The 15,084-nt window shown below is 39.6% G+C and overlaps 1 protein-coding gene across 1 annotated transcript in view; it reads left to right on the forward strand.

The window, feature by feature from the left end:
* The window catches only part of LOC125450575 (trans-2,3-enoyl-CoA reductase-like), a 124,290-nt gene that overhangs the window by 13,432 nt on the left and 95,774 nt on the right, over positions 1-15,084 (forward strand). The window contains exon 2 of the mRNA XM_048526581.2: positions 9,005-9,056. Within this exon, the coding sequence (XP_048382538.1) occupies positions 9,005-9,056 (52 nt within the window). The remainder of the gene's footprint in view (positions 1-9,004; positions 9,057-15,084) is intronic.

The following is a 15,084-nucleotide window of genomic DNA, read 5'->3' on the forward strand; positions in this document are numbered from 1 at the left end:
CTTACTTTTATAAGTGTCTTTTATTCATTCCTGTGATGTGCGTGTTACTAGCTGGACCAGCATTTTTGCCTTTCCTACTTGCCCTTGAGAAGTTGGTGACGAGATGCTGCCTTGAACCACTGCAGTCCATCTGCTGTAGTTGGACCCAGGGTGCTGCCAGTGGCTTTATTATTAAAATCTCTGTATTAATACAAGCACCCTGAAAGAAAAACGTATTCCATGAAGTAAAATATGGCAAGTTGTTTCAGAGTTGGGATTCAGGATTACCTTATTGATTCAGAGGATTAGCAAAAAATACAGACAAAAATTTTGATCAATTGAGTTATATTGATATAAGGTCAACTGTGAAAGCTAAATCAACTTAATTAGATAAAGAAGGGTCATTTTCTGAAGAAGGATCTAGGCCCGAAACATCAGCCTTCCTGCTCCTCTGATGCTGCTTGGCCTGCTGTGTTCATCCAGCTCTACACCTTGTTATCTCAGATTCTCCAGCATCTGCAGTTCCCACTATCTCTGAATTAACTTAGTTAGATATCAATACAATGTACAAGCAGATCTATACATTTGCAGATCGGACATCTGTCTCTGAATTATTAATCAATTCAGTCAGTTCTCAGCAGAGTTATCAACCAATGCTTGGAAAATGTTATCTCGATGTGCATTATCCGATGACTTCCTATTGTCTTGTGATCCCTATGTTTCAAATATCACATCATCAATAGATGGCAATATTTCACCATCTATGTTTCTTTCTCACTGGAAAGTTTGTGACAATTCATTTCTTATTAATAAAGTATAAGACTTTTTTGGTTATAAACATCACGCTCTGTCCAGACATGCTGTCTGCAAACTAACAGCAACCCATACTGTTATTTAGCTTTGATCTGCAGAATTCTGGAACGCTACTCTAAACAATTTATGACTGTATCATACCCTATTACTTCTGAGGAATAGTCATATTGGAGTCGAAACATTAACTCTGTTGTTCTCTTAACAGGTGCTGCCATACTTTTTGCTTTTATTTCAACTAATGTCCTTAAACTGCATTAAACCTTAAACCCTAGTTCCAGCATAACAAAGCTCCTGCTCCCAGCTAAATGTCAGCAAGTGCATTAAGATACTTCATAATGTTTACGCTATTTTCAGTAAATTGAACTGTCAGTAAGAATGCTATTCACGAGTATCTTTATTGTTATTCTTTGTGGGATGTGGGTTTTGGTGTAGGTCAGCATTTATTGATAAATCTGTTTGGCCTCAAGAAAGTGGTGGTGAGCTGCCTCTTTGAATTGCTGCAGTCCACCAACTTCATCCTTCATACAGTTGGAAAGGGTTTGTGATGGAATGACTATGAAACAATGGCTTTTAATGCCAAGTCTGGATAGCGTGTGGCTTGTAGGAGAAATTTCAGATAGTGATATTCACATGTACCTGCTGCCTTTGGCCTTCCAATCTCCTGAAACCCTCAGACATGCTCTCCACCACCAGAGGTGCGTCAGAATGGGACTCCAGCCAAAAGACTAACTGACCTCATGCAATCCCACACGAAATTTGTGGTGGGATGGAGGGAGCCACTGGTCAGTTTCATCAGTGACTAAGGTAAAATCACTAGGAATTTTTAGCAGAGGGCATTATTCTGCTGGTTCCAGTCTCCTAATTAACTTCAGAATAAGAGACCAACTGACGTAACTATACTGATAGGCCGTTAGTAACCTCCTCAGCTCCAGCAATATTTCTGAATGTGAGAGAAAGTTTCAGAAAATTGGCTTCAGCTGTGGCTTCTATCTTCCTATCTGCATCTGTTCAAGATAATGTTGTCATAAACTGAGGAACATAGGGCTAGTGCCTTGTAACATAGAATTTACAGCACAGAAACAGGCAACCAGTCCACACTGTGTTTATCTTCCCTTCAATCCTTCTACCATTTTTCCTCATCTGGCTACTTCATCATAAACTTCTATTATATCCTTCAATTCTTACCTAGCTTTCCCTCCCGTGTAGCTGCACCAGACTCTTACTGTCTTTCATGTAGTTGTGAATTCCACAATCTCATTATTCTTTTTGGATAAAGAACTTACTTCTGAGTTTCTTAATGGATTCCGTGGTGGCGATATATTGATGGCTTCTTGATATTCTCTTCCCCAAAAGTGGACTATTTTCTCTGCATCATTCCATTCAAATGTTTCATAACTCTAAAACCTTTATTAAGTTAATCCTACTCTTTTTCTCTTCAAAAGAGAAAAGGATCCAACTGGCCAATTGTTTCCTGATCGACAACCTTGCATTTTGTGGATCATTATGCAACATTTTATTGATCGGCAGCCAAAATTAATTTGCCCCAACTTAAAAAAAGGCAGCATAATTTGCATTAAAGTTGAGCTCTTTTCTGACTGAGTTTGTGCAGGTTGTTTTTGTTCTTATCAACAGCTAACAGGTTGGTTTTTGTTTTGCTTTCCCACATTTGCATGGTTGATAATTTTCAAAATAACATTAAAAAAACCTGCTATTATTTGAAATTCAGAACTGTGAATGAATCAGCAGCAGTGTGATTTTTCATGAAGAAACATTATGCCTATTCTCGATTATCAGAAGCTTGAAATGTAAAGCTACCATGGTACAATTGATATCATAGAAAAACATATTCGCATTTTTAAACTACTGTATGCATAATGTTGATAATAGTAAGTGACAAATAATTTTTCATGCTCATATAATTACTTCCAGAATTTTAGAATAACTGAAATGATACATATGGCATCACAGTAGATCGACAAAGGAGAAAATCATCTATTCCTACCTGGTCATAAGCATCATTAGTCAGAGCATTAGTAATTAATGGTGCAGGCAGAACAAGAATGACTCATAAATATAATTAATTTAGATTGCTTTGGGTGAACTGAGGTAGAATAATGCATGATTAATACTTCACAGAGCTTTGTGTTTTGATGCATTTATTCCCACAAGTGTGACAACGTTATCATAAACATCACAAATGAAAATAAAACTCAAATCCCAAAGATGGCCCTGAAGAGCTTTATTTCTAAAGGTGAGTAAGGTGTTTTTCATAATTAAATGTTAAGCTCTCCCCGAACATTGGGTGTTTTATGCATTGAATCCGAAATAGTTCCCTGTAAAGTTCCCTCATCAGAAGTTATTCCCATGACTCTTTGTGGTTTATTTATCAAAGTTCACCAGCAGTCCTTTTTAATTTGATCATGAAGAAGAAAAATGACTAAACTTTTCTGGTCAACTTGTGAAATATTTATCAGATGGCATTGAATTAGGAATAATTGAAGAAAGTACGGAAAGGAATTGAGATCATTTTGCCTCACAACTTTGTGTAGAGACCCTCACTATTTTATTTTGCATATTTTTCTCTTTACTTTGGTGGAATTATGAGATGAATTAGGGTTAATTGAACTTTGACCAACTGCCTGTTTTAAAAGAGAAAAAGTACAAATGCAGGTATTCCCTGTTGGTGACTGGCTTAGAAGATAATGCAATTTAGTTACTAATCTGAGGAGCACTGCGGATGATTCAGCACCATGTGTTGCTGTGCCCAGGGCTGGTTGCTGGTTGGACGTTGATTTGGTCAGTCAGGGGAGGGGCAATACTGACCAGCAAACCATGGAGCATATCGATTTTAAAAATAAGAGTAAATCAGTTCTGACTGGTTTTGGCAAGAGCACATTGTCTTTGTAAGCTTTGGAACACTCTGCTGTATTTTTAACTCTCTCTTGTTTTCTGTCCAGTTAAAGAATTGTTGAATATTAGAAAAGGATCCCAGTCTGTAAGAAATACGTAAATAATTCTGGAATCCACTGAACAGTTCACATTCATCAGTGACTTTGCACTTGGATTATGTAGTTATTTCTCTGTAAGCAACTCATTATCTAAAGATTGAATGAAGGCTGGGCTACCATTATTGGAAACTGTTTAATCGAACAGTCAAGTTACAATTCTTTTGTTTTATTTTGAATTCATCCCTTAACAGTGTCTGGGGGATATGAGTGAGGGATATCATCAAAGAAAATTGGGCATAAATCACAGATATTGATTGGATTACTTTGTTATTTAGCTTTGTCTACTGAAGTTACAGTATAAATAATAAATTGTTAAATTTTGAAAATTGGAGGAGGCAATGGCCAAGTGGTATTAATGCTGGACTGCTAATCCAGAGATCTAGCAAATGTTCTGGGGATCTGGGTTCAAATCCTGCCATGGCAGATAGTGGAATATGAATTCAATAAATATCTGGAATTAAGAGTCTCACGATGACCAAGAATCTATTGTCCACTGTCAGGAAAAACCCATCTGGTTGACTAATGTCCTTGAGGGAAGGAAAGTACCATCCTTACCTGGTCTGGCCTACACGTGACTCCAGGCCCACAGCAATGTGGTTGACTCTGAACTGCCCTCTGGGCAATTAGGGATGGGGCAATAAATGCTGTCTAGCCAGTAATGCGCTCATCCCATTAATGAATTAAAAAAAGAAGGGTCCCGACCTGAAACGTCAAACTTTCCTGCTCCTCTGATGCTGCTTGGCCTGCTGTGTTCATCCAGCTTCACACCATATTATCAGAAATAATGGGAACTGCAGATGCTGGAGAATTCCAAGATAATAAAATGTGAGGCTGGATGAACACAGCAGGAAGGGTCTAGGCCCGAAACGTCAGCTTTTGTGCTCCTGAGATGCTGCTTGGCCTGCTGTGTTCATCCAGCCTCACATTTTATTATCACACCATATTATCACTGGTTTAGAACAGTTAGGCAGCTTGGAGGGTCGTTGAGTATTTTAATTTCACTGTATTGAGATAGTAAGACTGATTTGGTTTGGCATAGCTACCCCAGCCATAGTATGTGTCATTGACTCTCATGAGATTGACAGTTACATGTAATCGTAAGAGAAATTTTGCAATTTAGTGAAAAGGATCTCTTGAAATCAGGGCCATGAATGAGAACCATTTTAAGAATCAAACTGCAATTTGTCCAAAATGTTAGGAGCATTGCAATGATGTCATGGAGATGATTCACTGTAGGAACACAAGTACGGAGTCAATGAAATAGAAGATGGACTTGAGAAAAACATCTTTCAACAATTTAATGATAAGATTGGAGCTTGGTAGATCATGAATTGCTATTTATAATAATATATAGTGTAAACATGAAGTAGGCCTCTTTAGAACACCATTTAAGCCTGAAGACAGTTTATGACTTTGTGTTCCCTTTGACCAGTCTGTCTTCGAGTCAAACTCATAATCATGGATGTGAAGCTGCAAGAAAGTTTGAAAGCTTCCACTGACTTTACAATGTGAAATGTTCACTTTACCAGAAAACATGCAACAGTTATCTTTGGTTCAGTCATTTGGCCTCCTTTCGTTGTAGAGCACAAAGATATATCTAAAAATAAATTTAAACAATAACTTGTATTTGTAGAAAAAATAAATCCAAGGTGTTTTGGTGGAGATATATATCGAATGAACAAATTACTGCAGATGCTGGAATCTGAACTGAAAACAAAAATTGCTGGAAATCCCAATGGGTCAGGCAGCATCTATGGAGAGAAAGCAAAGTAACATTTCGAGCTGAGATGACTTTTCATCTGAGCTGAAGTGAAGTGTGGAGGGGTCAGCATTTATGCAATACTGAGGGGGCAGTTTGGGTTGCTGCAGGAGAAAGGATGTTGATAGTTCAGGTTAAGCGATCAAAATTTGGTAGAACAATGGTGTGTCTAATTGGCGGACTGGAAAGAACAGACCATCCCACTGAGTAGGGGAGGGGGAGACAGTGTGACAGAAAATGTAACAAGCAAAGCTAAAAGAAAGCGGAGGAATGGGTTCACAATTTGAAGGTGTTGAACTCACTATTGAGCCCAGAAAGTTTTGAGCTGCCAAGTTTGAAGATGAGAGTCATTCCTCCAGTTTGTGCTGTGATAAGCAGGAGCGTTGCAGCATGCCAAGAACAGTCAAGTGGGTATGCATGTAAGACGTTGTGTTAAAATAGCCGGCAATGGGAGGTCAGGGTCATGCTTGCACATGGACCAGAAATGTTCTGCCAAGTGGCCACCCAGTCCGTGTTTGGTTTCTCCAATGTAGAATAGGCTACATTGGGTACAGCGAATACAATGCACAAGATTAGAGGAGGTACAAGTGAAATACAGCTTCACTTGGAAAGACTGCTTAGGCCCTTGGATGGTGAGCAGGGAGGAGATGAAGGGGCAGGTGTTGCACCTTCTGCAGTTACATGCCATGGGAAGGGGGTCGACGGTAGAGGTCGATGAATGCACGAGCGTGTCCCAGAGGGACAATTCCTGCGAAATGCAGACGGGGGAGTGAGGGGAAGACATGTTTGGTGGTGGTGTTCTGCTGGACTTGTCTAAAATGATGGAGAATGGTCTTTTGAATGCAAAGGCGGGTGGAATGAAAAGTGAGAACTAGGGGGAACCTGATCACACTGCTGTGACTAATGGGAAGGGGCAAGGATGGAAGGCCAGATGTGGTTGAAGGCTCTGTCACCCACAGTGAAACCGTAGTTCAGAAAGAAGGGAGCTGTGTCATCAGCACTGTTTGGGAAGGTGGCATCATCTGAACCAACATGATGTCGGTGAAGGAACTGGAAGAATGGGATGGAGGCCTTGTAGGATGTGGGGTGTGATGGGCTGTAGTGAAAGTGGAAAGGGGGGTCAGTAGTTTTCTAGTGGATGTCAGTGGACATTTTATTCCCTGAAATGGAGTCAGAGTGGTCTAGGGAAGGAAAGGTTGTGTTGGAAATGGATGATGAGAAAATTATAGAGGGAAGTTGGAGGTAAAATGAACAAATTTTTGGGAGGCACCGAAGTAATCATTAATGTCCCAAGAAAAGAGTTGTGGGAGGGACCCAGTGTAAGACTGGAACAAGGATTGTTTCACATACCCTATAAAGAGGCAGGCACAACTAGGACCCATATGGGTCACCCTCGCCACTCCTTTGACTTGGCAGAAGTGAGATGAATTAAAGGAGAAATTATTCAGTGAGACAACAAGTTCAGCCAGGCTGGAGAGTGGTGGTGGATAGGATTTGCACTGGCCTTTAATTGAGGAAGAAGCCGAGAGTTCTAAGGCCACCCTGTGTGGAACGGAGGTATAGAGGGATAGGGCATCTATGATGAACAGGAAGCAGTTAGGGACAGGGAACTGGAAATTGTCAATATGGTGGAGGGTATCAGAGGAATCACGGGCGTAGATGGGCAGGGTCTGGACAAGTGTAGAGAGGATGGATTCAAGGGGAGGAAATGAGTTTAGTGGGGCAGAAACAGGCTAGGGCAGTCTGGTTTGTGGATTTTTGGAAGGAAATTGCCTCCTGTTCACCATGAATGTCTCTCCTAGATCTATGAGGAAGGTATCAGTCACTGTGTTGAAAAAGGAACTGTTAGCAGGATCAGACAAAAACTTTATAATAGGTCTTCAGCAACAAGAAAGTCAAGAAGCAGAGTGGAGGGAAAACCTCAAGCATGGAAAATGGACAGCTGAAGCCAACAGTTATGTGATTATATCCTATAAAAGAGGCCTAACTGGAGTTGAGAATAGAGAGCATATAGGGGCTAGTTGGTAGAGGAGATCGTTTTAGTGCTGAAGAATGTTGTGCTGAAGTATTTTCCAGAGATTGGGATACCATGAAATGATTTATACTCAAAATGAAAATCTTAAGTTGGAAACATTTAAGGAGCAATGTTGTTGTAGATTGTTGAACCGTAATGGAAGATTGACACTTGGCGTATTATCCAAAATACAGTACAACAGAGGAACCGGTCCTTCAGCTCACCAAGCCTGCGTCAATTCCTAACCCATATTTAGATGCGCTGCTTATTGCCCATGTGTGATATCAATCCCGCTGTTCATCTCACGTTCATGTGACGATTAAGGTACGGGACAGCAAAGCTTTCGATGGAGCTGATATTTAATTAGAGTGAGAAATGGAACTCTTTTCTAAAATGACTTCACTTAATGTGATATAGTGAGGTTCATGCAAATCATGAATCATGTAAATCTGAAATCAGTCAGAGAGAAGACACGAGGATGTAACGAGTATGTGAAGTGAGCACTGAGACACTACGCTAGAAAGCTGTATTTGAGGGCCTTTTCTTTTTCACCACATATTGCGGTAAGGCATGGAAGAGAGCACAGGACAAAATGTATAGGTGTAAATAGAGGAATGTACAGTATATGTAGAGTCAAAGGCTCCTACATAAGCAGCAAGAAGTCTCTGGCACAACATATATACAGACACCCAAAGCCTGATATACTGTATCTCAAAATGCAGGTAGTTGATTTAAAGCAAACAATAAAACACTAAGCAAAAGTCAAAAGCATGATTTCAAATCATGAGTAGTTAATTTTTTTATCAGTTATCTAGTGGTCTGTTTCACCATGATTTGGTTTATTGCAAATCTTCGGTATGTTGTAGCAACTTCTGTGATAAAGTCAAACGCTCTAACGAGGAACAACATTGCATGTGTTGAAGTTACAAGCTTTATCAATGAATACCACATTCAGAGTAGGCCACTTGATATACAGTTGTCTGTCAGAGTCCTTCATGTCCTCCAAATTCATATTACCCTAATGCTCCAGTCAATAGTGATGGCCAACTTCACCATTATTAATATCAAGAGAAACTTCACCAAATTGTTAAGGATTTTCTCAACGTATGAAACCCTGGAGCCAGACTAAAAGTAAAAGGTTTTCTGAATGAATAAACTCAATTTGAGCATATATTTTAAAATAAACTATCAGCAAAGTTACAAATGAGAGTTAACATGAAGCCATCACTTTACCTAAAGTAACTGATGGTCTGGCTCTACAGAGCAACATGTTTTCAATGCTTTAACATGTGTTTGACCTTCTCAGTTGTCTGTCAACTGTAAATTGGGTAAGAGATTCTGAAAACAGGTCAGTTTGTTCAATGAAGCTGTGAATGAAGAGCTTTTGTAGGAAACTGGGACACAGCTCATGTCTTGTTTCATATTTTACAGATCCTCCCTTCGTTTACAATTGCAGATGTCAAGCACAAATTTCACAAAATTTGTAAGTAATGCTTTTAAATGTTGCACATTAGGATTTTAATGAAATTGTAGTGCAGAATTCAGGAAATATCACATGTCAGTTTAATTAAACATTCAAAATCTGTTGGCTAGTCCCTAGTAAACATTTTGATATGCTAAATGCGTTTTTTTAAACCACAGTTGCAGTAAAATGCAGAAGAAGGCACAAAACAAGATGTACAAAAGTGAATTTAGAAATGAAAGGTTGAATACAAAATATACATATTACTGACAGGGAAGAATTTTCTCCCCTTTTCACACCTCAAAGATAACTGTAACGTATTGTATTTCAGAGGAAAGTGTTTTTCCTTTTTTGAGTTCTGTGGCTTCAAAATAAAAAAAAGGTTATTTTTGTAATTTTGAATCAGGTGGAAGAATAAAAGATTATTTCTCTCTATAGCCAAAAAAATTGCTCCAAACATCTATTCCCTTAACACATACATTCTCACACACAATAAAAGATGACATCTATAGAGGCAACATGAACTCAATTTGCTAATTGAGTAAAGAGAACAGTTCACTTGTTCACATAATCCTTAAGAAGCTGATTAAAATGTTTCAGGTGTAAAGGATTCTGTCTTGATTCACTGGAGACAATGGAGGAGATAAAGGTTTTCACTTCGTAAACATATGTGAAATTTTGGTCAAACTCCTGAACTAACAAAATGTAATCCAAAGGTAAAATGAAGAGCCCCTCTTCTCTGCCTAAGATTATTTGAGGCAGGATCCTCTCTTGTGTTGGGCTAGAGATGGCTTCTTTGTCATGTTCATATGATATATTATCCCATAAATTTATTCTTGTGGATTAAATGTGTCTGGGCTCTTTCCCACTCTCTAACTAGTGCCAGTCATGTGGCAACAGTATCATTGCATTGCATTGTCCATATAATGTGCTGAAGCCAATGTAATAGACACATAATGGAGAAATGTTAGATAATGAGAAAACAGTCTCTGCTGTTCTAGAACTACAGTGTCTTTCACTTTAACTTTAAATGGAGCATCATGTGGACAAATGAGAGGTTATCTACATGAGTTACAGGAATGGAATTTCTTGTGAAGTGAGAGATTGGAACATGTTGATATCCAAAGACACTTGGGAACTTGTTCTTAAAGCACTAATACTAGCCTGCAGGTGCACAAAACTTTAGCTTTAGCCACAAGACATTTTAAGTTCAGAAGCAAAGAAGTCTTGTTTGAATGATATGCAACATTACGGATGACACACCTGGATTATTGTGTGCAGTTTTGAACCCCTGGCCCAAGGAAGAATATACTTGATATTAACAGGGTGCAGCAGAGAATCATAGTCAGACAGCATGGAAATGGACCCAAATCCCTCCAAACCTTTCCTATTCATGTCCTTATCCAGATGGCTTTTAAATGTTGTAATTGTACCCACATCCACCACTTCCTCATGAAGCCCATTCCACAAGCAAGCCACCCTCTGTGTAAAAAAATTGTCCCTCATGTCTTTTCTAAATCTCTCTCCTCTCAGCTTAAAAATCTGCCCCCTCATCTTGAAATCCCCCCTACAATGGAAAATACATCTACTATTAACTCTGTCAATACCTATCATTATTTTATAAACCTCTATAAGATCACCTCTCAACATCTGATGCTCCGATGAAAGAAATCCCAGCTTATCCTGCTTTTCTTTATAACTCAAACCTTCTAAACCTGGCACCATCCTGATAACTGTCTTCTGAACCCTCTCCAGCATAGTAATATCCTTCCTATAATCGATGGGACCAGAATTGGACACAGTGTTCCAAAAGAGGCGCTACCAATGTCTTATACAACCTCAACATGACTTCCCAACTGCTGTACTAAAAGGGCTAGGCAATGAAGGCAAGCATGCCAAACACCTTCTCAACCACCCTGTCTATATGGTATGCAAACTTCAAAGAATTATGTACCTGATCCCCTCGATCCCTTTGTTCTACATCACTATCCAAGGCGCTACCATTAATTGTATAAGCCCGACCCTTGTTTGTTGTCCCATAATGAGACTGATTCCTGGGGTGGAGGGAATGTTCACTGAGGAGTGATTGAGGACAGTAGGGCTGTATTTTCTGGAGTCCTGAAAAATGAGAAACCATCTCAGAGAAAATCACAGAATTCTTAAAGGAATGGACTGAATTAAAGCAGCAGGATGCCTTCGTAGAGATGTGCGTATGATTTTCATGTGCCATACCTAAAGGCCTAGATTTACACTCCTAATTACAGAAACAAATTGTCAGTCACAATCATGTCATGCCACTAAGAGAGACTCAAAGCAGAGGTGAGATGCTTGAGCCTAATAACCAAACATATATGACACAGTGAGTCACACCATGCCATACGTATGTCAATCCGCAGACAATTTGCTGAGCGGAATACGTACAACACAAAATGCAGTTCATCTGATCATCATTTCGGGTGCATCTGGCAATGCAATTCAGAGTACTAGGGTCGTTGACCTCCGGAATAAAAAAAGAACTTGCACTAGCATTCTCAAGACATGTTAAAATCATTCGATGCCAATGAACTGTGAATTATAGTTTCATAGACTCAGGCAACACAGAAACAGTGTTTGACTGCGCTGACCCGACATCCCAATCTGATCTTGTCCCATTTGCCATGATTTGGCCCACATCCCTTCCTAGTCATATAACCATCTGGATGCCTTTTAAATGTTGTAATTGTACCCACCTTCACCACCTCCTTTGGCATCTTGGTCCATACATACACCACCCCTTAGGACCGTATTAAATCTTCTCCCTCTCACCTTAAACCTATGCCCTTTAGTTGTAGGTTCCCCCACCTTAGGAAAACGATCTTGCCTATTCACCCTATCCATGCCCTTCATGATTTTATAAACCTCTATTAGGTCACTCCTCAGCTCCAATGAAAAAAGCTCCAGACCATTCAACCTCTCCCTTTAGCTCAAACCCTCCAGTTCAAGCAACATCTTTGTAAATCTTTTCTGCACCCTCTCATGTTTAACAACATTCTTCCTATAGTACGGTGTCCAGGATTGTACACCGTATTCTAAATGTGGCCTCACCAATGTCCTGTACAGCTGAAATATTACATCCTAACTAAAGGTCAGAGCACTAACACCCTCTTCACCACCCTGCAACTCCACTTTCAATGAAGAATGCACCTGCACCTTTGTTCAGCAGCACTCCCAAAGGCCGTATTACTAACTGTATAAGTCCTGTCCTGATAGGCCTTATTAAAATACAACGCCTCACATTTATTTAAATTAAACTCCATCTGATACTCCTCAGCTCATTGGCCCCTCTGATCAAGGTCCTGTCTGAGATAATCTTCTTCACTGTCCACTACACCACTGATTTTGATATCATGTGCAAACTTACTAACCATACTTCCAATATTCACATCCATATCATTTATATAAATGATGAAAAGCAATAGATCCAGCATTGATTCCTGTGGCACACCGCTGGTCACAGGCCTCCAGTCTGTAAAGCAACCTTTTACCACTACCCTCTATCTCCTACCTTCAAGCCATGTTGGTGGGAAGGCCAACAAACCAAATGCAAAATAAAAGAAAACAAAGATAAAAAAAACAAATCTGCAGTCACATTATATTGATTTCTAATAGAGTCTTACTCGAGATCAGTGGATGAATGCATAAGGATGACATAGTGCTTGATGTAAAGATCAGTTGGTCTTGGGTTCAATACTCCTGTTTTGTTGCATTGTCTGGTTTCAGCCATAGGAGAAGAACAGGAAAAAAAATGTATTTGGAAGGTTTTTTTCTCTTAACAATTATGACAATTACGATACTGCAGCAATGCAGGAAGCATAAAGGATAAAGTTGGCCATGACATCATATGCTCTGTAATGTCACAGCTTCTCAAGTATTGAAAGTAGTCTGCATTCAGCTTCCAGCCTTGGGATGATAAGTAGGAAATAATATTTGTGTCACACAAATGCCAGAAAATGGTCATCTCCAGCAAGCGTAGACCTTGATATTCAATAGTATTATCTCACCACTGATAATCCCGCCATTAACATTCAGGGGGTTACCTTTTACAAGGAAATTATTTAGACCAGCTATATAAATGGTATGATTCCAAAGCCAAGTAGATTTTTGGTAGATAAGTGTGAACTATGCCAATATGCCTCCTGGCTTGCTACAATCATTTGGCCTTTACCACGAGGAATTGAATAGGAATGCCATCTTGCAGTCAGTTTCAATGACATCTTAGCACGACTCATAATATAGTCCTGAGTGCATGTACCATGGTGTTAGAAATGGAGTTCATATTGTACATTGGAGTAAGTATAGATATTGACAGAGTGACACAGGAATGTTCAGAACAGCAAAAGCTGCTTAATACAACTGGAAAAGAATAAAAATCAGATCACAGTGGAAACACTGGGTAAGATAAAATGACTGCAGCGTTTTTCCTCTGAAAATTCTGGTCAAGATGAATGGTGATGTGCAGATCTGGTAGTACTTCCATGCTGAATGGGAAAATGACAAAATTGTGACATATCTGCTTAACAAGCCAGAGCAGCTGCGCACAGCTAATCTCTTATCACTGTTGGAAAGAGGATGTTTAAACATGCTTTGCATCCTGAATCTCTAGTGAACAATAAAGAGGCAACAGGAATTTTGAAAGCATTAAAGGAATGTTTTGAACGCCAAGTGAACATAAATTAAAAATGGTACAGATTCGGGTACAGTGAAAGAATCCATTGTTCAGTATGACAAGAATGCAGGTCAACTGCAAACAAATATATGTGTCATGAAGCAGAACCAAGAGGTACAGATGGCTCAGTGCAAAAACACATCATACCTAGGAAGTTCCAGATCAGAGATGACAAGCAAAATCTCAGCCAAAGCAAGTATAAAACTTGGACTGAAAACCTGAAATTGCCAAAAAGAGGTTTGCAGCATGTTGCAGCACATTAAATCATTGAGTGGAACCGATCCTACAGCAGTGCAAAGATGTGCTTATAGCATTAGAATGTCCTCCTTGTAAATGTCATCGCAAGTTCCATGAAAGTGTAAGACCAATTCAGCAAAAGTTCCAGCTGCCCTTGTGAGCAATCTGAAAGGTAAGGTACAACAGCTATAAAAGAAGGGAATTGGGATATTTACCCAGAATACGTTCTCATATGGCCTAAAGATGAGATTTAGGAGGGATGTGCAGGAAAAGTACAGGTAAGTTTGAAATATCGAAGGTAATGCCAGAAAGCCAGGCCCATTGACTGACAGAATGGAAGCAAAGCATAAAAAGTAAGAAAGTTCAATGTAGGTACTGGATCAAATATCAGTCAAGTAATGGTGAAAGGGATTAAAAGTATAGACAGATCTTGCTGTTATATTCATGATAGGCACAGAAGTGCAGTTGAGACCTTGGCTTGTTAGATCACACAATGAATTGAAGGCAACAGAACTGCCTGAGAACACATTTATTAATGGACATGCAAGTGACTATGAAAATTTGGTCAGTGTCAGTTCATGAAATTAGCAGCAGGAGTTTTATGGAGTGGTGCGATGGCTCAGTGGTTAGCACTATTGCCTTGTAACACCAGGGACACAGGTTCAATTTCAGCACTGGGTGCCTATCTGTGTGGAGTTTTCACGTTTTCCTCATGTCTGCATGGGTTCCTGCCAGGTACTCTGGTTTCCTACCACTAAGTTATGCAGGTTAGGTGGGTTGGCTATTCTAAATTTCCCTGTGGTGCCCAGGGATGTGCCCATAAGGTAGATTAGACATGGTAAATGTGGAGTCACAGAGATAGGAGGTGGGTGGGATGCTCTCTGGATGGTTAATGCAGACTCGATGGGCCAAGTGGTATATTTCTGCACTCTAATGATTCTATAATTTGGCATTTTAGCCTGTTCTTCCATTCAATACGATCATGATCCTGGCTGATCCTCTATCTCAATGCCATATTCCTATTTTCTCCCTATCCTGCTCAATGCATTTAAAGTCTTTTTTGAAAACATGAAGTGACTTGACCTCGACAGCCTTTTGACGTAGAGA

The sequence above is a fragment of the Stegostoma tigrinum genome, chromosome 3, assembly GCF_030684315.1.
Source record: "Stegostoma tigrinum isolate sSteTig4 chromosome 3, sSteTig4.hap1, whole genome shotgun sequence".
Classification (NCBI taxonomy): domain Eukaryota; kingdom Metazoa; phylum Chordata; class Chondrichthyes; order Orectolobiformes; family Stegostomatidae; genus Stegostoma; species Stegostoma tigrinum.